The sequence below is a fragment of the Lithobates pipiens genome, unplaced genomic scaffold (assembly GCF_037356315.1).
Source record: "Lithobates pipiens isolate NorthernLeopardFrog02 unplaced genomic scaffold, aLitPip1_a1.2 Scaffold_28, whole genome shotgun sequence".
Taxonomy (NCBI): domain Eukaryota; kingdom Metazoa; phylum Chordata; class Amphibia; order Anura; family Ranidae; genus Lithobates; species Lithobates pipiens.
The window spans coordinates 226,893,856-226,915,991 of NW_027507789.1; the positions used below are offsets into that span (position 1 = coordinate 226,893,856).

A 22,136-nucleotide genomic window follows, 5' to 3' on the forward strand; every position below is an offset into this window, starting at 1 on the left:
GATGGAATGGAAATTGGGGGACCCCTTCAGTCAGCCATTGTGTAATATTGGGGGGGGGCACCACCACCAGACATGTAATAGAGTAAATAGATATTGGAGGCCCCCCCCTCTTGGTTGGACATTCTATATTAGCAGAGTGGGCAGATATTGGGGGGCCCCAACCACCTCCCACACTTCATTCTGCCCAATAATTCACCAAGGGACCACAAAGAAAAAAAAAAAGCGTTTTATTGGATCAGAGTTTAGCGGCGGCGGTCATGTGCTGCGTCAGGAAGGCGCTGAGCTTGGAGACGTGGACGGTCTCTTTGATGGTGGTGTCTCGGCTGCGCAGCTGGAGCAGCCCGCTCTCCAGCGTGACGTCACTGACCAGCGCGGTGAACAGGACCCCCATCTCATCATACCTGGAAGGAGAGGGGAACACGGGAGACTCAGAGCAAACACTGGGACTACAACCCCCACTATCCCATATTCGGAGGACTGACCCCTGCGCTGTTCACTGAAAGCCACACTTCTTCTAATTGGTTTTATCTCAGCAGTCATCGGTGCCGCTACTTGTCCCGATTCATGTAGAGATGACCAAATTATATATATATATATATATATATATATATATATATATATATATATATATATGCGCTTTTCCGTGTGATCGGAGAACCTGGGATCTGCTGCTTCCACCAGGTTACCACAGAGCCGGCCGTGGACCAGATAGTCCCTGGCCATCTCTATGCTTATGTGAGGCCGGAAGTGATGTAATAATGTCACTTCCAGTTTGGGACGTAAAGACCCCCATTTTTTTTTTTTTCTGGAAAGCAAAGATCAAATTTTTTTTTTTTACTGATCTGATGCTTTCCAGGGTAGAGGAGAGATCTAGGGTCTTCTAGACATCTGAGGGTAGAGGCGGAGGAGGAGAGATCTAGGGTCTTCTAGACATCTGAGGGTAGAGGCAGAGGAGAGATCTAGGGTCTTCTAGACATCTGAGGGTAGAGGAGAGATCTAGGGTCTTCTAGACATCTGAGGGTAGAGGCGGAGGAGAGATCTAGGGTCTTCTAGACATCTGAGGGTAGAGGAGAGATCTAGGATCTTCTAGACATCTGAGGGTAGAGGAGAGATCTAGGGTCTTCTAGACATCTGAGGGTAGAGGAGGAGGAGAGATCTAGGGTCTTCTAGACATCTGAGGGTAGAGGAGAGATCTAGGGTCTTCTAGACATCTGAGGGTAGAGGAGGAGGAGAGATCTAGGGTCTTCTAGACATCTGAGGGTAGATGAGGAGGAGAGATCTAGGGTCTTCTAGACATCTGAGGGTGGAGGAGAGATCTAGGGTCTTCTAGACATCTGAGGGTAGAGGAGGAGTAGAGATCTAGGGTCTTCTAGACATCTGAGGGTAGAGACAGAGAGATCTAGGGTTTTCTAGACATCCGAGGGTAGAGGAGGAGGAGAGATCTAGGGTCTTCTAGACATCTGAGGGTAGAGGCGGAGGAGAGATCTAGGGTCTTCTAGACATCTGAGGGTAGAGGAGGAGGAGAGATCTAGGGTCTGCTAGACATCTGAGGGTAGAGGCGGAGGAGAGATCTAGGGTCTGCTAGACATCTGAGGGTAGAGGCGGAGGAGAGATCTAGGGTCTGCTAGACATCTGAGGGTAGAGGCGGAGGAGAGATCTAGGGTCTTCTAGACATCTGAGGGTAGAGGCGGAGGAGAGATCTAGGGTCTTCTAGACATCTGAGGGTAGAGGCGGAGGAGAGATCTAGGGTCTTCTAGACATCTGAGGGTAGAGGAGGAGGAGAGAGCTAGGGTCTTCTAGACATCTGAGGGTAGAGGAGGAGGAGAGATCTAGGGTCTTCTAGACATCTGAGGGTAGAGGCGGAGGAGAGATCTAGGGTCTTCTAGACATCTGAGGGTAGAGGAGGAGGAGAGATCTAGGGTCTTCTAGACATCTGAGGGTAGAGGCAGAGGAAAGATGTAGGGTCTTCTAGACATCTGAGGGTAGAGGCAGTGGAGAGATCTAGGGTCTTCTGGACATCTGAGGGTAGAGGCGGAGGAGAGATCTAGGGTCTTCTAGACATCTGAGGGTAGAGGCAGAGGAAAGATGTAGGGTCTTCTAGACATCTGAGGGTAGAGGCGGAGGAGAGATCTAGGGTCTTCTAGACATCTGAGGGTAGAGGCGGAGGAGAGATCTAGGGTCTTCTAGACATCTGAGGGTAGAGGAGGAGGAGGAGAGAGCTAGGGTCTTCTAGACATCTGAGGGTAGATGAGGAGGAGAGATCTAGGGTCTTCTAGACATCTGAGGGTAGAGGCGGAGGAGAGATCTAGGGTCTTCTAGACATCTGAGGGTAGAGGCAGAGGAAAGATGTAGGGTCTTCTAGACATCTGAGGGTAGAGGCAGTGGAGAGATCTAGGGTCTTCTAGACATCTGAGGGTAGAGGCAGAGGAAAGATGTAGGGTCTTCTAGACATCTGAGGGTAGAGGCGGAGGAGAGATCTAGGGTCTTCTGGACATCTGAGGGTAGAGGCGGAGGAGAGATCTAGGGTCTTCTAGACATCTGAGGGTAGAGGCAGAGGAAAGATGTAGGGTCTTCTAGACATCTGAGGGTAGAGGAGGAGGAGAGATCTAGGGTCTTCTAGACATCTGAGGGTAGAGGCAGAGGAAAGATGTAGGGTCTTCTAGACATCTGAGGGTAGAGGCGGAGGAGAGATCTAGGGTCTTCTGGACATCTGAGGGTAGAGGCGGAGGAGAGATCTAGGGTCTTCTAGACATCTGAGGGTAGAGGAGGAGGAGGAGAGAGCTAGGGTCTTCTAGACATCTGAGGGTAGAGGCGGAGGAGAGATCTAGGGTCTTCTGGACATCTGAGGGTAGAGGCGGAGGAGAGATCTAGGGTCTTCTAGACATCTGAGGGTAGAGGCAGAGGAAAGATGTAGGGTCTTCTAGACATCTGAGGGTAGAGGCGGAGGAGAGATCTAGGGTCTTCTAGACATCTGAGGGTAGAGGCAGAGGAAAGATGTAGGGTCTTCTAGACATCTGAGGGTAGAGGAGGAGGAGAGATCTAGGGTCTGCTAGACATCTGAGGGTAGAGGAGGAGGAGAGATCTAGGGTCTGCTAGACATCTGAGGGTAGAGGCGGAGGAGAGATCTAGGGTCTTCTAGACATCTGAGGGTAGAGGCGGAGAGATCTAGGGTCTTCTAGACATCTGAGAGGAGAGATCTGGAGGTCTACTAGACATCTGAGGGTAGAGGAGAGCTTGACAAAGGAGCGCGGCTGTTCATGCTATCCACATGCTCGTGAAACGCGTCGTAATCCGGTGACGTCACCCCCCTCCTCCTGGACATTTCCGTGGGCCTCAAGCCTCGTGCCGATACGCCATGCAGCGGTGGATGAGGAAACTTCAGAACGCACACAGACAGGAGCAAACAAGGGATCGACTACACCGAGGACAGCCCCATGTGCTGGGATATGGCTCAATGCTTTCTTTTAACTCCAAAAATATGAGTGCACTATGAGAGAATTTTTATTGCATATTAAAATTTGTTAAAAATCTGCATCCAAAAGGCGCCTTTTCTCTTTTCTTTTTTTTTATCTTCTAGACATCAGAGGGTAGGGGAGGGGAGGTCTAGGGTCTTCTAGACATCTGAGTGTAGAGGGGGAGAGGTCTAGGGTCTTCTAAACATCTGAGGGGCGATCTAGGGTCTTATAGACACCAGATCTCTCCATAAAGAGGACCTGTCATCCCTTATTTCTATCACAAGGGACATTGACTTTTCTTGTGATAGGAATAAAAGTAATAAAAGGAACAGGTGTAAAAAAAACGAAAAATAAAAGAAATAATAATAAAAAGAAAATTCAAAGCACCCCCGTCCCTATGTACTCACTTGCAGAAACAAACGTATACATAGTTCCCACCTGCATATTTAAACCCCATTCGCACACATGTGAGATATCGCCACGAGCGTTAAAGTGAGAGCAATAATTCTAGCACTCGATCTCCTCTAACTATAAACTGGTAACCTGGTAAAATTTGAAAGCGCCTCCCTATGGAGATTTCCACGAGCTTGCGCAATTTTAAAGCGTGATTTTAAAGCGTGTTTAAAAAAAATTGCTGCGCAAATACCGTGAAAGTCAACACCTATCATTTTATTCTCTGGGGCCTCTGAGTAATTTTCTATCAAAAAATTAAATAAATGATATATAATTTTTACATGCAAGAGAGAAATGTTATGGACCTGAACTAACAATTCTAACTTACATACATGTTAGGGTTGGTTTAGACAGGGGCCAATATGCCTATCAGCGTGTCTTTAGCGTGTTGGAGGAAACCCATGTAAGCACAGGAGGAACATGCAAACTCCATGCAAACCAAGGACCCCAGCGTGTCAAGGCCAAAAGGGGCTAACCACTCACGATGGGTAAAGGGGTGGAGCCTGCATTAGATACACCCCCCCACCCAACAGATGTGCCTGCAACCCTGCCCAAGGTGGCGTATGCCGCGCGGTCACCCATCACTCACCTGGTGAACAGCTGGTCCATAGGAGTCTGTAACGTTTCCAGGTATCCCGGCCAGATGGCGATTCCCCTCCCCAACAGCTCGGTACACAGACCCTGGCACACCTAGGAGAGAGAGAGGCCGGGGTCAGAGGTCACACACTACGCTGCAGCCAATCACCATCAGAAGAACATCCGCTACAGCCCACATTACTCATAATGAGCCCGATCTATAAACCACCTCCCCCAAATCTAGTAATACAGACCAGTCGCAGGTCGGCGGCCGGGCCTCTCCCCAAGTCTACGGCCAAAATCACCGGGGCGAGCGACGGGTGAATCTTCAGCACCTGAAGGACAAGAAGGGCGGAATTAAATTAAAACAAAAAAAAAAAAAGGGAAGGATACAATGTTGTGACATAGTCCCCGGAATTCCTCACCGCCCGCCGCTGCTCCTTCCCCCGGGGCGCCGCGTTCTCCATCACCTGCAGGGCGTCACACAGAAAGGCCAGCAGACCTCTTTCTACATCGCTGCTCATCCAGACCACGTGGGGAATGACCGACTTCCTGCCGTCCCGGCCCTGCGGACAGACATCGGGGGAGGTGAGGAGACATTGAAGAGCAACATGGAAACCCCACCCCCAAAAAGGGACCCTCTGTCATCACTTCTCCATTGGAGGACGTAATACCGCACATGGACAATAGATGGACACAGCAACCCAGCATGCGCACGGGGGGAGGCAATACCTGCACTGCACAATAACCATAAATGCGTACTAGAGGGACGCAACAACCGCACATGGGCACTAGAGGGACGCAACAACCGCACATGGGCACTAGAGGGACGCAACAACCGCACATGGGCACTAGAGGGACGCAACAACCGCACATGGGCACTAGAGGGACGCAACAACCGCACATGGGCACTAGAGGGACGCAACAACCGCACATGGGCACTAGAGGGACACAACAACCGCACATGGGCACTAGAGGGACACAACAACCGCACATGGGCACTAGAGGGACACAACAACCGCACATGGAGACTAGAGGGACACAACAACTGCACATGGGCACTAGAGGGACGCAACAACCGCACATGGAGACTAGAGGGACACAACAACTGCACATGGGCACTAGAGGGACGCAACAACCGCACATGGAGACTAGAGGGACACAACAACTGCACATGGGCACTAGAGGGACGCAACAACCGCACATGGGCACTAGAGGGATGCAACAACCGCACATGGGCACTAGGAGGGACGCAACAACCGCACATGGGCACTAGAGGGACACAACAACCGCACATGGGCACTAGAGGGACACAACAACTGCACATGGAGACTAGAGGGACACAACAACCACACATGGGCACTAGAGGGACACAACAACCGCACATGGGCACAACAACCGCACATGGGCACAACAACCGCACATGGGCACAACAACCGCACATGGGCACAACAACCGCACATGGGCACTAGAGGGACACAACAACCGCACATGGAGACTAGAGGGACACAACAACCACACATGGGCACAACAACCGCACATGGGCACTAGAGGGACACAACAACCACACATGGGCACTAGAGGGGCACAACAACCGCACATGCACACTAGCTGGGCACAATAATCACACATGCACATTAGAGGGGCACAACAACAGCACATGCGCACTAGAGGGACACAATCATGCAAGCACACAAGCACATTTGAGGGACATAGCACTCCCTTATCCACACTAGAGGGACACAACAACTGTGCAAGAACACTAGAATGGTGCAATAACCACACATGTGCACTAGGGGGACTCGGTGGCCATGCCTGCACACTAGAAGGACACAATTTACAATAAACACGCACGTTCACAGGAAGTAACGCTATCAATACACTTCCTGCTCTGCTGGCCCCATCTCTGCAGTTTATGTTTGTTTTTTTTCAGGTTAAACCATTATAAATTGGAGGGAGAGTGGAATTTGTCAGGAAGGCTAAAGTGCAGATCTTTACCCATCACCCCAGAGAATGACTTCCTGCATTAGAAATCTCAACCTATTAGAAAGCAAAACCGATCTTTGCGCTTAGCAGTTGCAAACTCTAATATGGCCAAAATGTAAGATTGGCGCCACCTTGTGGTAACATGGAGAGACTCAGGACTGCCTATATATGATGTGATAATGTACAGACTAGGCTCATACAGACACAAAGTATTGCAGACATCCGGGGGGTGCAGATGTAGACTAGTGGGTGACATTTAGTTTCCATTGTCCTGGACAGGATGTGAACCGGGGATACCAGTGCTACAGGGTAGAAGTGCTAACCACCCTGCCACGGTGCTGTCCTGACCTCAGCGCTGTTCGATGCACCGCGTATTATAAAATTATTGGCATGTTTTGGATGATATTCAATTTTTTACCTAGGCGCTGCTGATCTCATGCGGCCTTTTTGCAGCCACTTCACATCTATACGCACTCCAGTGAAGGGCGCCTGATGGTGACAACACCGGACTTTGTGTTGAAAAAGCCATACCAAGCTTGTATGACAACTGGGAGACAGGGACAGAGCGTTGTCACCCTATAACAGGAAGTGACTTTTGTGGCAGGATCACCAGGGATTATTATAAAGAGTATCATCAATTGGCTGCTGCACCTGCAGGGCTCTAATGAGGAAAGTGGCAGGGTCTGCATCTCTTTAGCTGTGATTTCTCTTTGGGAGTATCTCACCAAAAATGCCATTCTTGTTGCAGAGGATGCCAAAAAAATCTGACTTCTGTCTTAGTGCAGACTTCTGGGAACATCAGTGAGCCAATCACACAGGCAGGAAATGGCATTTCTGGGGGCGGGGTTCTGTATACCATCTGTGTACAGAGCGCCTCCATGTGGCCATATCACAGGAAATTACAGCGGTTGCAGATTGAAAAGGAAAGAGAATTTTTAATGACATTTAATTACAATATAACTTGTGTAGCGATTGTATTTATTATTCTTTTATTTGCTAAAGGGAATTGCCCTTTATTGGATCACTGGAAGATTAAAAAGATTGGAAATGACGTTGAACGATAATAAAGTGTGACATACGTGAAGATGAGTGATGGGCCCATGGTGCATCTGGGTGAGGGCGGAGTCATCCAGGCTGCCGAGGCGTTCGATTGGCTCCTTTCCCCAGGGGAAGTCGTACTGTATGAGGGTCGTTTTCATTCCGTCTTCGTCAGGGTGGTCACCGCTGCTGAATCTGGACGGCACCTGAGCAAACTGGACAGGGGGGGGGGGGGTGAGAAAATGGTGCGGTCCAAGCGTGAGATCTCAGTGTTTAGTCTTATATGTAAAAAATAAATGTGATATAGACAGGAGGGGATAATAACGATCGGCTCCCCTGCAGACCACTTACATAGAAATGAAGGGTCCATCACTTTTATCAGAGGTGTATTTTATATGATAGAGACAGAATATCAAACAAAAATCCCCCCTAAAAAAAAAAAATCACATGATACAAATGTTATAAATGGAGTTGAGTGAGTAAAATAAGTATTTGATCCCCTTCACAAAACATGACTTAGTAGTCGGTGGAGAAACCCTTGTTGGTGATCACAGAGGTCAGACGTTTCTTGTAGGTGGTGATGAGGTTTCCACATCTCAGGAGGAATTTTCTCCTCTCTTCTCTACAGATCTTCTCTAAATCCTTAAGGTTTCTTGGCAAATCGAAGTTTCAGCTCCTCCATAAATTTTCTATAGGATTAAGGTCTGGAGACCGGCTAGGCCACTCCATGACCCTAATGTGCTTATTCTTGAGCCACTCCTTTGTTGCCTTGGTGTTACATGGCCCGTCCATTGGCCCCTCAATGTGGCAAAGTCGGGCTGTACCTTTATCAGAGAAACACCCCAAAGCGTCATGTTCTCCCCCCCCCCCCCCGTGTGACTGTAGGGATGGTGTTCATGTCCCCCCCCCCCCCCCTCCGTGTGTGACTGTAGGGATGGTGTTCTTAGGGTCATAGTCGGCATTTTTCCTCCTCCAAACACAGCGAATCAAGTTAATGCCAAAGAGCTGAATTTTGGTCTCATTTGACCACAGAACTTTCTCCCCAATCCTTCTCTGAATATTAGATGTTCATTGGCAAACTTCAGACGGACCTGTCCATGCGTCCTCCTGAGGAGGGGGACCTGTCCATGCGTCCTCCTGAGGAGGGGGACCTGTCCATGCGTCCTCCTGAGGAGGGGGACCTGTCCATGCGTCCTCCTGAGGAGGGGGACCTGTCCATGCGTCCTCCTGAGGAGGGGGACCTGTCCATGCGTCCTCCTGAGGAGGGGGACCTGTCCATGCGTCCTCCTGAGGAGGGGGACCTGTCCATGCGTCCTCCTGAGGAGGGGGACCTGTCCATGCGTCCTCCTGAGGAGGGGGACCTGTCCATGCGTCCGCCTGAGGAGGGGGACCTGTCCATGCGTCCGCCTGTGGAGGGGGACCTGTCCATGCGTCCGCCTGAGGAGGGGGACCTGTCCATGCGTCTTCCTGAGGAGGGGGACCTGTCCATGCGTCTTCCTGAGGAGGGGGACCTGTCCATGCGTCTTCCTGAGGAGGGGGACCTGTCTATGCGTCTTCCTGAGGAGGGGGACCTGTCCATGCGTCTTCCTGAGGAGGGGGACCTGTCCATGCGTCTTCCTGAGGAGGGGGACCTGTCCATGCGTCTTCCTGAGGAGGGGGACCTGTCCATGCGTCTTCCTGAGGAGGGGGACCTGTCCATGCGTCTTCCTGAGGAGGGGGACCTGTACATGTGCCTTCCTGAGGAGGGGGACCTGTACATGTGTCTTCCTGAGGAGGGGGACCTGTACATGTGTCTTCCTCAGGAGGAGGACCTTGCGGGTTCTGCAGGATTTCAATCCATGGTGGTGTATTGTGTCACCAATGGTTTGTTTGGTGACTGTGGTCCCAACTGCCTTGAGATCCTTCACAAGCTCCTCCCGTGTAGTTCTGGGCGGATCCCTCACTTTTCTCATGACCATCCTCACCCCATGAGGTGAAACCTTGCATGGAGCTCCAGACCAAGGGTGGTTATTCTGTAGCGAATAACCGATCCAACAATTGTCCCCCTCTTACCAAGTTTCTTGCTGATGGTCTTGTAGACCTTAATGTGCTTCCTCTTGAGTCACTCCTTTGTTGACTTGGAGGTATGTTTTGGGTCTTTGTCATGCTGGAAGACCCATCCATGACCCATCTCCAGTGAGGGATTTTGGTCCACTCTTCTTTACAGATCTTTTCTAAATCCTTAAGGTTTCTTGGCTGTCTCTTCAGCTCCCTCCATAAAATGTCTATAGGATTAAGGTCTGGAGACCGGCTAGGCCACTCCATGACCCTAATGTGCTTATTCTTGAGCCACTCCTTTGTTGCCTTGGTGTTACATGGCCCGTCCATTGGCCCCTCAATGTGGCAAAGTCGGGCTGTACCTTTATCAGAGAAACACCCCAAAGCGTCATGTTCTCCCCCCCCCCCCCGTGTGACTGTAGGGATGGTGTTCATGTCCCCCCCCCCCCCCCTCCGTGTGTGACTGTAGGGATGGAGTTCTTAGGGTCATAGTCGGCATTTTTCCTCCTCCAAACACAGCGAATCAAGTTAATGCCAAAGAGCTGAATTTTGGTCTCATTTGACCACAGAACTTTCTCCCCAATCCTTCTCTGAATATTAGATGTTCATTGGCAAACTTCAGACGGACCTGTCCATGCGTCCTCCTGAGGAGGGGGACCTGTCCATGCGTCCGCCTGAGGAGGGGGACCTGTCCATGCGTCCGCCTGAGGAGGGGGACCTGTCCATGCGTCCGCCTGAGGAGGGGGACCTGTCCATGCGTCCTCCTGAGGAGGGGGACCTGTCCATGCGTCCTCCTGAGGAGGGGGACCTGTCCATGCGTCTTCCTGAGGAGGGGGACCTGTCCATGCGTCTTCCTGAGGAGGGGGACCTGTCCATGCGTCTTCCTGAGGAGGGGGACCTGTCCATGCATCTTCCTGAGGAGGGGGACCTGTCCATGCGTCTTCCTGAGGAGGGGGACCTGTCCATGCGTCTTTCTGAGGAGGGGACCTGTCCATGCGTCTTCCTGAGGAGGGGGACCTGTCCATGCGTCTTCCTGAGGAGGGGGACCTGTCCATGCGCCTTCCTGAGGAGGGGGACCTGTCCATGCGCCTTCCTGAGGAGGGGGACCTGTCCATGCGCCTTCCTGAGGAGGGGGACCTGTCCATGCGCCTTCCTGAGGAGGGGGACCTGTCCATGCGTCTTCCTGAGGAGGGGGACCTGTCCATGCGTCTTCCTGAGGAGGGGGACCTGTCCATGCGCCTTCCTGAGGAGGGGGACCTGTCCATGCGCCTTCCTGAGGAGGGGGACCTGTCCATGCGCCTTCCTGAGGAGGGGGACCTGTCCATGCGCCTTCCTGAGGAGGGGGACCTGTCCATGCGTCTTCCTGAGGAGGGGGACCTGTCCATGCGTCTTCCTGAGGAGGGGGACCTGTCCATGCGTCTTCCTGAGGAGGGGGACCTGTCCATGCGTCTTCCTGAGGAGGGGGACCTGTCCATGCGTCTTCCTGAGGAGGGGGACCTGTCCATGCGTCTTCCTGAGGAGGGGGACCTGTCCATGCGTCTTCCTGAGGAGGGGGACCTGTCCATGCGTCTTCCTGAGGAGGGGGACCTGTCCATGCGTCTTCCTGAGGAGGGGGACCTGTCCATGCGTCTTCCTGAGGAGGGGGACCTGTCCATGCGTCTTCCTGAGGAGGGGGACCTGTCCATGCGTCTTCCTGAGGAGGGGGACCTGTCCATGCGTCTTCCTGAGGAGGGGGACCTGTCCATGCGTCTTCCTGAGGAGGGGGACCTGTCCATGCGTCTTCCTGAGGAGGGGGACCTGTCCATGCGTCTTCCTGAGGAGGGGGACCTGTACATGCGCCTTCCTGAGGAGGGGGACCTGTCCATGCGCCTTCCTGAGGAGGGGGACCTGTCCATGCGCCTTCCTGAGGAGGGGGACCTGTCCATGCGTCTTCCTGAGGAGGGGGACCTGTCCATGCGTCTTCCTGAGGAGGGGGACCTGTCCATGCGTCTTCCTGAGGAGGGGGACCTGTCCATGCGTCTTCCTGAGGAGGGGGACCTGTCCATGCGTCTTCCTGAGGAGGGGGACCTGTCCATGCGTCTTCCTGAGGAGGGGGACCTGTCCATGCGTCTTCCTGAGGAGGGGGACCTGTACATGTGCCTTCCTGAGGAGGGGGACCTGTACATGTGTCTTCCTCAGGAGGAGGACCTTGCGGGTTCTGCAGGATTTCAATCCATGGTGGTGTATTGTGTCACCAATGGTTTGTTTGGTGACTGTGGTCCCAACTGCCTTGAGATCCTTCACAAGCTCCTCCCGTGTAGTTCTGGGCGGATCCCTCACTTTTCTCATGACCATCCTCACCCCATGAGGTGAAACCTTGCATGGAGCTCCAGACCAAGGGTGGTTATTCTGTAGCGAATAACCGATCCAACAGTTGTCCCCCTCTTACCAAGTTTCTTGCTGATGGTCTTGTAGACCTTAATGTGCTTCCTCTTGAGTCACTCCTTTGTTGACTTGGAGGTATGTTTTGGGTCTTTGTCATGCTGGAAGACCCATCCATGACCCATCTCCAGTGAGGGATTTTGGTCCACTCTTCTTTACAGATCTTTTCTAAATCCTTAAGGTTTCTTGGCTGTCTCTTCAGCTCCCTCCATAAAATGTCTATAGGATTAAGGTCTGGAGACTGGCTAGGCCCCTCCATGACCTTAAATGTGCTTCTTCTTGAGCCACTCCTTTGTTGCCTTGGCGGTATGTTTTGGGTCATTGTCATGCTGGAAGACCCGTCCATGACCCATCTTCAGTGTTCTGGGTGAGGGAAGAAGGTTCTCCTCCAAGATCTTACTATACATGGCCCCCGTCCATTGGCCCCTCAATGCGGCAAAGTTGGCCTGTACCTTTAGCAGAGAAACAGCCCCAAAGCATCATGTTCCCACCTCCGTGTGTGACTGTAGGGATGGTGTTCATGTTCCCACCTCCGTGTGTGACTGTAGGGATGGTGTTCATGTTCCCCCCTCCGTGTGTGACTGTAGGGATGGTGTTCATGTTCCCCCCTCCGTGTGTGACTGTAGGGATGGAGTTCTTGGGGTCATAGTCAGCATTTTTCTTCCTCCAAACATGGCGAGTTCTCTTCCTCAAGAAGACACATGTACAGCCAAAGAACATCTAAATTATTCAGAGAAGGATTGGGGGAGAAAGTTCTGTGGTCAGACGAGACCAAAATTGAGCTCTTTGGCATCAACTTGACTCGCCGTGTTTGGAATTAGAAAAATGCCGACTATGACCCCATGAACACCATCCCTACAGTCACACACGGAGGGGGGGAACATGAACACCATCCCTACAGTCACACACGGAGGGGGGGAACATGAACACCATCCCTACAGTCACACATGGAGGTGCGAACATGAACACCATCCCTACAGTCACACATAGAGGTGGGAACATGAACACCATCCCTACAGTCACACACGGAGGTGGGAACATGAACACCATCCCTACAGTCACACACGGAGGTGGGAACATGAACACCATCCCTACAGTCACACACGGAGGTGGGAACATGAACACCATCCCTACAGTCACACACGGAGGGGGGAACATGAACACCATCCCTACAGTCACACACGGAGGGGGGAACATGATGCTTTGGGGCTGTTTCTCTGACAAAGGTCCAGGCCAACTTTTCCGCTTTGAGGTGCCAATGGATGGGACCATGTATTGTAAAATCTTGGATGAGAACCTTCTTCCCTCATCCAGAACACTGAAGATGGGTCATGGACGGGTCTTCCAGCATGACAATGACCCAAAACATACCACCAAGGCAACAAAGGAGTGTCTCAAGAAGAAGCACATTAAGGTCATGGAGTGGCCTAACCAGTCTCCAGACCTTAATCCTATAGAAAATGTATGGAGGAGCTGAAACTTCGAGTCGCCAAGAAACCTTCAGGATTTAGAGAAGATCTGTAGAGAAGAGAGGAGCAAAACCCCTCCTGAGATGTGCGAACCTCATCACCACCTACAAGAAACGTCTGACCTCTGTGATCACCAACAAGGGTTTCTCCACCAACTACCAAGCCATGTTTTTCTTGGGGAGAAAATACTTATAGATCATCTCTTATAAATAACCCCCATAGAGGTTTCGGCAATCACAGGGCGGCTTCTGAGCGGTCGCAGCGCCACTCACCTTCCTCCACCACAGCAGCCGCTGCCGCAGCCAGTAGTCCCGCCACGGAGCGCAAGTCTTGGCTGAGCTGAACCAGACCAGAGAAGCCGCCGTCCTCTCCCCCACCCTACAACATGAAAATAAAAGGAATCGATTTACAGGAAGTAACGGCCTCATCAATACAATCCTATTCCTGGACTTTATCCTCTCTTTTACCCCACCCCCGCCCTCTTCTGTCTGCCAAAAATCGATCACTTGCTTTTTGGATTTTGCACCAGTTGATTAAATCGGTGACCTGTGAACCCCTGTGACTTCCAATCTCCTTCCCCGGTATTAATCAGACCGCGCATGCCTGAGAGTTACTAGCAAACTGCATTGTGTACACTATGCGAGGAACCGACCCCCCCATATTACTAGGCACATTACAATATGGCTGACCTGCAGGTGTCGGGGTCCTCATTGTCTGAGATTGGGTGAAAACATCTCCCCACCTCTGCAACACCAAAGGGCAACTTCCTGTTCAGCAGCTCCAAACAGGAGGGGTAATAATACAAGGCACCTAAAAATTAGAAAAATATTTTAAAAAGGTCAACATTTTAGGACCCTCCCACATTGGTAAGATTTCCCTCCAGTAGTTTGTGCCTCTGCCCCTCCCACAATGGAGAGATGCCCCCCAGTAAATTGTGTCTCTGCCCCTCCCACAATGGTGACATTTCCTGCAGTAGTTTGTGTCTCTGCCCCTCCCACAATGAGATTTCCTGCAGTACTTTGTGTCTCTGCTCCTCCCACAATGGGGAGATTTCCTGCAGTAGTTTGTGCCTCTGCCCCTCCCACAATGAGGAGATTTCCTGCAGTAATTTGTGTCTCTGCCCCTCCCACAATGAGGAGATTTCCTGCAGTAGTTTGTGTCTCTGCTCCTCCCACAATGGGGAGATTTCCTGCAGTAGTTTGTGTCTCTGCCCCTCCCACAATGGGGAGATTTTCTGCAGTAGTTTGTGTCTCTGCCCCTCCCACAATGATTATATTTCCTGCAGTAGTTTGTGTCTCTGCCCCTCCCACAATGGGGAGATTTCCTGCAGTAGTTTGTGTCTCTGCCCCTCCCACAATGAGGAGATTTCCTGCAGTAGTTTGTGTCTCTGCCCCTCCCATAATGGGGAGATTTTCTGCAGTAGTTTGTGTCTCTGCCCCTCCCACAATGGGGAGATTTCCTGCAGTAGTTTGTGCCTCTGCCCCTCCCACAATGGGGAGATTTCCTGCAGTAGTTTGTGTCTCTGCCCCTCCCACAATGGGGAGATTTCCTGCAGTAGTTTGTGCCTCTGCCCCTCCCACAATGGGGAGATTTCCTGCAGTAGTTTGTGTCTCTGCCCCTCCCACAATGGGGAGATTTCCTGCAGTAGTTTGTGTCTCTGCCCCTCCCACAATGGGGAGATTTCCTGCAGTAGTTTGTGTCTCTGCCCCTCCCACAATGGGGAGATTTCCTGCAGTAGTTTGTGCCTCTGCCCCTCCCACAATGGGGAGATTTCCTGCAGTAGTTTGTGTCTCTGCCCCTCCCACAATGAGGAGATTTCCTGCAGTAGTTTGTGTCTCTGCCCCTCCCACAATGAGGAGATTTCCTGCAGTAGTTTGTGTCTCTGCCCCTCCCACAATGAGGAGATTTCCTGCAGTAGTTTGTGTCTCTGCCCCTCCCACAATGGTGACATTTCCTGCAGTAGTTTGTGTCTCTGTCCCTCCCACAATGGGGAGATTTCCTACAGTAGTTTGTGTCTCTGCCCCTCCCACAATGGGGAGATTTCCCTCCAGTAGTTTGTGTCTCTGCCCCTCCCACAATGGAGAGATTTCCTGCAGTAGTTTGTGTCTCTGCCCCTCCCACAATGGGGAGATTTCCCTCCAGTAGTTTGTGTCTCTGCCCCTCCCACAATGGTGACATTTCCTGCAGTAGTTTGTGTCTCTGCCCCTCCCACAATGGTGACATTTCCTGCAGTAGTTTGTGTCTCTGCCCCTCCCACAATGGTGACATTTCCTGCAGTAGTTTGTGTCTCTGCCCCTCCCACAATGGTGACATTTCCTGCAGTAGTTTGTGTCTCTGCCCCTCCCACAATGGGGAGATTTCCTGCAGTAGTTTGTGTCTCTGCCCCTCCCACAATGGGGAGATTTCCTGCAGTAGTTTGTGTCTCTGCCCCTCCCACAATGGGGAGATTTCCTGCAGTAGTTTGTGTCTCTGCCCCTCCCACAATGGTGACATTTCCTGCAGTAGTTTGTGTCTCTGCCCCTCCCACAATGGGGAGATTTCCTGCAGTAGTTTGTGTCTCTGCCCCTCCCACAATGGTGACATTTCCTGCAGTAGTTTGTGTCTCTGCCCCTCCCACAATGGTGACATTTCCTGCAGTAGTTTGTGTCTCTGCCCCTCCCACAATGGGGAGATTTCCTGCAGTAGTTTGTGTCTCTGCCCCTCCCACAATGGGGAGATTTCCTGCAGTAGTTTGTGTCTCTGCCCCTCCCACAATGGAGAGATTTCCTGCAGTAGTTTGTGTCTCTGCCCCTCCCACAATGGGGAGATTTCCTGCAGTAGTTTGTGTCTCTGCCCCTCCCACAATGAGGAGATTTCCTGCAGTAGTTTGTGTCTCTGCCCCTCCCACAATGGGGAGATTTCCTGCAGTAGTTTGTTTCTCTGCCCCTCCCACAATGAGGAGATTTCCTGCAGTAGTTTGTGTCTCTGCCCCTCCCACAATGGTGAGATTTCCTGCAGTAGTTTGTGTCTCTGCCCCTCCCACAATGGTGAGATTTCCTGCAGTAGTTTGTGTCTCTGCCCCTCCCACAATGGAGAGATGCTCTGGCGGTAGTTTGCGTCTCTGCCTCTCCCACAATGGCGCCCCCCCCGAAACCATACCAGGCCCCATGCCCTCAACATGGGGGGGATGCTTTGGGCAGGAGGGAGCACCTTGGGACAAGGGTCTCTTCTCCACAACCCTGGCCTGCGGGCTTCAGAATTTGTTCCGATCAGCTATCAGAGTCTAGAAGCCCCTTTTAACAAAAAGGGCCCCGCAGATCCCAGCCCTCCCCCCATGTGAATGAGTAGGGGTCCCCCTACCCATTCACCAAAAGAGTGTCAAAATAAATAAAAACAGTAGACAGCAGTGGCATCGTGATGGACGGTGGATCTACTTTGAGGGATATCGTTTGGGGTTTTTTTTGCCAACGGAATTGACAAAAAACTACCACATCTCATTCAAAGGCGGGGGGGGGGGGGTTCTGGGTCCCCCCCCCCTTGTTAAACAAGGCCCCCAGATTCCGATAAGCCCCCCGCCAGCAGACCCCCCACATTCACAGTCCAGGGTTGTGGGTAGGAGGCCCTTATTACCATCAACATGGGGACAAGGGGGCTGTCTGCCTCGCCCCCTCCCTGACCTGCAAGGCTGCATGCTCAGATAAGGGCCTGGGATTTTTTTTAATAGAAGGGTCCCGACAATTGCAACTGCAAGTCAATTTAAATGCGATTTTACTTTTCTCTTTAGAAGTGTCAGCTTTGCTGCAGCAGGTTCTATACAGATGCACCACTTTACAGGCAGACTAAGGGGACCCCCCCCCCCCACCCAATTGGGGGTGGGGGGGTTGGGTGATCAGCCAATGTCTATTTGCGTCGTTGTTACCATTTAGGAGATCTTGGCGAGGATCGGCCATCTTTTCCAGCTCCTCCTGGGCTGGACTTTGGTTTTGGAGGCGTTCCAGACTGGCCTTGGAGAGGGTCTTCAGCGGTGGTCCGGGTGAAGGGTTGGACATTCCCGGTAGGTGACACAAAGAGTCAATGGGCAGAACCTGCTCCTGGTGCAGCACCGTGGCATCCCACCATTCCTTTACCAAGTTCCTTTTCATTTGGGCTCCCAGGGGCCCCAGGCTGTGACGTCCTCCTAGAACAGAGGCCGGAGTCATCTTCTCCCCCAACAGGAAGCACCTTCGTCGGCACAACTCCAGGATGTCATCGCTCGTCCGCCCTCCGGTCGCCAGCCTCCTGCACTGCAGTAATAGAGGAGCCGGAAACAACCTCCTTGTCCCCCCGACCCGGGCCAGTCCCGCCGCACACCAAGACATGGCGGATCGCCGTCACCTGACACAATATGGACTCCGCCGGGGGATGGTACATAGCTCTCTCCTACATGGGAAGGATGAAGAAAGATACTGTGAGAATGACAGCCAATCAGCAGTCAGGAAAAGAAAAAAACTGCCAGGTGAGCTCTAAACTTCTCGCCCGCGCCTGTTCTGTAGATACAGAGGTAAGCCGTTCACACATGCAGAAATCATTAAAAAGGAGTGTCAATCGGGAGCCCGTGTCCTCATAGGAGGCGCTGCCAGTGCACTAAACCTAAAGGACAGCGCCGGGGGTGCCACATTCCAGGAAACAGCCCCATTATACAGGCAGATTACAAAAGTAAGTACACCCCTCACTCACATGTGTGTAAATCTTTTCTTCTCTCTTTTCATGTGACAACACTGAAGAAATGACACTTGTCTACAATGTAAAGTAGTGAGTGTACAGCTTGTATAACAGTGTAAATTTCCTGTCCCCTCAAAATAACTCAACACACAGCCATTAATGTCTAAACCGCTGGCAACAAAAGTCAGTACACCCCTAAGTGAAAATGTCCACATTGGGCCCAAAGTGTCAATATTTTGTGTGGCCGCCATTATTTTCCAGCACGGCCTTGACCCTCTTGGGCATGGAGATCAGCAGAGCTTCACAGGTCACCACTGGAGTCCTCTTCCCCTCCCCCATGATGACATCACAGAGCTGGTGGATGATGGAGACCTTCCCCTCCTCCACCTTCCCTCTGAGGATCCCCCACAGATGACCAATAGGGTTTAGGTCTGGAGACATGCTTGGCCAGTCCATCACCTTTACCCTCAGCTTCTTTAGCAAGGCAGTGGTGGTGTTGGAGGTGTGTTTGGGGTGGTTATCATGTTGGAATACTGCCCTGCGGTCCAGTCTCTGAAGGGAGGGGATCATGCTCTGCTTCAGTATGTCACAGTACATGTTGGCATTCATGGTCCCCTCAATGATCTGTAGCCCCCCAGTGCCGGCAGCACTCATGCAGCCCCAGACCATGACACCCCCACCACCATGCCTGACTGTAGACAAGACACACTTGTCTTTGTCCTCCTCACCTGGTTGCCCCCACACACGCCTGACACCATCTGACACCAAATACCTTTATCTTGGTCTCATCAGACCACAGGACAAGGTTCCAGTAATCCATCTCCTTAGTCTGCTTGTCTTCAGCAAACTGTTTGTGGTCTTTCTTGTGCATCATCTTTAGAAGAGGCTTCCTTCTGGGATGACAGCCATGCAGACCAATTTGATGCAGTGTGCGGCGTATGGTCTGAGCACTGACAGGCTGACCCCCCACCCCTACAACCTCTGCAGCAATGCTGGCAGCACTCATACGTCTATTTCCCAAAGACAACCTCTGGATATGACGCTGAGCATGTGACCTCAACTTCTTTGGTGGACCATGGCGAGGCCTGTTCTGAGGGGAACCTGTCCTGTTATACCGCTGTATGGTCTTGGCCACCGTGCTGCAGATCAGTTTCAGGGTCTTGGCAATCTTCTTATAGCCTAGGCCAGGGATGGAGAACCTTGGCACCCCAGATGTTTTGGAACTACATTTCCCATGATGCTCATGCACTCTACAGTGTAGTGGAGCATCATGGGAAATGTAGTTCCAAAACATCTGGGGTGCCAAGGTTCGCCATCACTGGCCTAGGCCATCTTTATGTAGAGCAACAATTCTTATCTTCCGATACTCAGAGAGTTCTTTGCCATGAGGTGCCATGTTGTACTTCCAGTGACCAGTATGGGAGAGTGAGAGCGATAACACCAAATTTAACACACCTGCTCCCCATTCACACCTGAGACCTTGTAACACTAACGAGTCACATGACACCAGGGAGGGAGAATGGCTAAATGGGCCCAATTTGGACATTTTCACTTAGGGGGTGTACCGACTTTTGTTGCCAGCGGTTTAGACATTAATGGCTGTGTGTTGAGTTATTTTGAGGGGACAGGAAATTTACACTGTTATACAAGCTGTACACTCACTACTTTACATTGTAGACAAGTGTCATTTCTTCAGTGTTGTCACATGAAAAGAGAGAAGGAAAGATTTACACAAATGTTACTGAGGGGTGTACTTACTTTTGTGATATTCTGTGCACACAGATACAATGTATTTATATATAGGAGGACATGGAGACGGTATAGGGAGGTGACACACACATACAATGTATATAAGATCGGATTGTACATGGAGACTAGGGATAAGCTCAGGCGTGTTCGCATGTAACGCGTGCAGAGCCCGCCAGGAAGTCGGCGCAGCGCTGCGCTAATCACAGGCAGTGAGGTATTGCCCCCGATGTGCGGCTGCAGAGATCAGCAACGTCTCACTGCCTGTGATTAGCGCTGCGCCGACTTCCTGGCGGGCTCTGCACGCGTTACATGCGAACACACCTGAGCTCATCCTTAATGGAGACGGTACAGGGACATACAATGTATACAAGATCAGATTGTACGAGGAGACGGTATAGGGAGGTGACACATACATACAATGTATATAAGATCAGATTGTACGAGGAGACGGTATAGGGAGGTGACACATACATACAATGTATATAAGATCAGATTGTACGAGGAGACGGTATAGGGAGGTGACACATACATACAATGTATATAAGATCAGATTGTACATGGAGATGGAACAGGGAGGTGACATACAATGTATATAAGATCAGATTGTATAGGGAGGTGTCATACACACATACAATGTATACAAGATCGGATTGTACATGGAGATAGTATAGGGAGGTCATATACATACATATAACACACACATACAATGTATATAATATCAGATTGTATAGGGAGGTGACATATAACACACACACATATACAATGTATATAAGATCAGATTGTATAGGGAGGTGACATATAACACACACACATATACAATGTATATAAGATCGGATTGTATAGGGAGGTGACATATAACACACACACATATACAATGTATATAAGATCGGATTGTATAGGGAGGTGACATATAACACACACACACACATATACAATGTATATAAGATCGGATTGTATAGGGAGGTGACATATAACACACACACATATACAATGTATATAAGATCGGATTGTATAGGGAGGTGACATATAACACACACACACACACATACAATGTATCACTAACCTACAGCAATGTACTTCCTCCACGTGCCACCTCCCCGTACAGCACGCTAGAGGGCGCCCGCCCACTTCCCTGCCCACTGGGGGGCGTGTCCTGCATGATTGACCTCAGTAGGGAAGGCGGGACATGCGCTTCAGGCCTCTCTGCCCCAATTAAGGGCGTGTCCCACTTTTTTTTTTTTTTTCACTGCATAACAGGGATGGGGGCGTGCCTTGCTGTCCAGTTTAGAGGGGGTGGTGTTTTGCGTTCAGGGAAAGGGGCGTGTCTTACGCTTAACTGTCTTATCTGAGTCCGTGTTTCATAAGAGGGCGTGGTCCGTGTTTCACAGCTCGGTCATAAGGGGGGCGTGCCTTGCGTCTCACTCCTCGCTGCCCAGTGTAGAGGCGTGCCTTGCGTTCCAAGCCTCTTTGTGAACATTCTGCGTCTTACGCCACACTTCCTGTGGTGGTGACTCCTGTGTGCTGTGGCTGTATTTTGGGGGGTTGGGGTGTCCCACGCCTAGTGAAGGAGGAGATGTGGTGTAGACAGATCTCTAGTACTGTACACAGTGTTCCCACAGACCATGTAATGCAGGATGTCAGATAAAGGTGGTGAGAGCGGTATATGTCCTAGATGGGGGAGGGGGTGATGGGGACCCCATGCTGCCAATGTGCCCAGGTTGCTGCCTGCATCTGTATGGCCCCCAGCCTGGGCACTGACATGACATGAGCACATTACCGGCATTAGAAGTGTACAGGAGCCTCGTGTTATATCGGCACATCCATGAGAACCAGGAATCTTAACATCGCCTGTGGGCATTAATCGTACCCCAAACTGGCACAGCCCAGGCAGCACAGATGAGGTGGCACTGATGGGCAGCACAGATGAGGCGGCACTGATGGGCAGCACAGATGAAGAGCCACTGATGGGCAGCACAGATGAGGGGGCACTGATGGGCAGCACAGATGAGGGGGCACTGATGGGCAGCACAGATGAGGGGGCACTGATGGGCAGCACAGATGAGGGGGCACTGATGGGCAGCACAGATGAGGGGGCACTGATGGGCAGCACAGATGAGGGGGCACTGATGGGCAGCACTGATGAAGAGGCACTGATGGGCAGCACAGATGAGGGGGGCACTGATAGGCTGCACAGATGAAGAGCCACTGATGGGCAGCACAGATGAGGGGGCATTGATGGGCAGCACAGATGAGGGGGCACTGATGGGCAGCA

General features: G+C 51.4%; 1 protein-coding gene across 3 annotated transcripts; it reads right to left on the reverse strand.

Annotated features, from left to right (window-relative positions):
- Window positions 1-211: 211 nt before the first annotated feature.
- On the reverse strand, window positions 212-21,049 carry POLG2 (DNA polymerase gamma 2, accessory subunit). 3 transcript variants are annotated; one of them, XM_077460632.1, is made up of 9 exons: window positions 20,928-21,049; window positions 17,334-17,833; window positions 14,125-14,245; window positions 13,708-13,813; window positions 7,550-7,723; window positions 4,955-5,050; window positions 4,739-4,819; window positions 4,498-4,598; window positions 212-401 (listed from the first exon to the last, which is right to left on the reverse strand). In XM_077460632.1, exons 2-9 carry the CDS (start codon window positions 17,770-17,772, stop codon window positions 236-238), a joined length of 1,284 nt encoding a protein of 427 aa, XP_077316758.1. In that variant the 5' UTR covers window positions 17,773-17,833; window positions 20,928-21,049; the 3' UTR covers window positions 212-235. The 3 variants fall into 3 exon arrangements, with proteins under 3 accessions (XP_077316758.1, XP_077316756.1, XP_077316757.1); XM_077460630.1 differs by having other exon boundaries at window positions 4,910-5,050; window positions 20,928-21,048; XM_077460631.1 differs by having other exon boundaries at window positions 4,910-5,050; window positions 20,932-20,989.
- Between the last annotated feature and the right edge of the window lie 1,087 nt (window positions 21,050-22,136).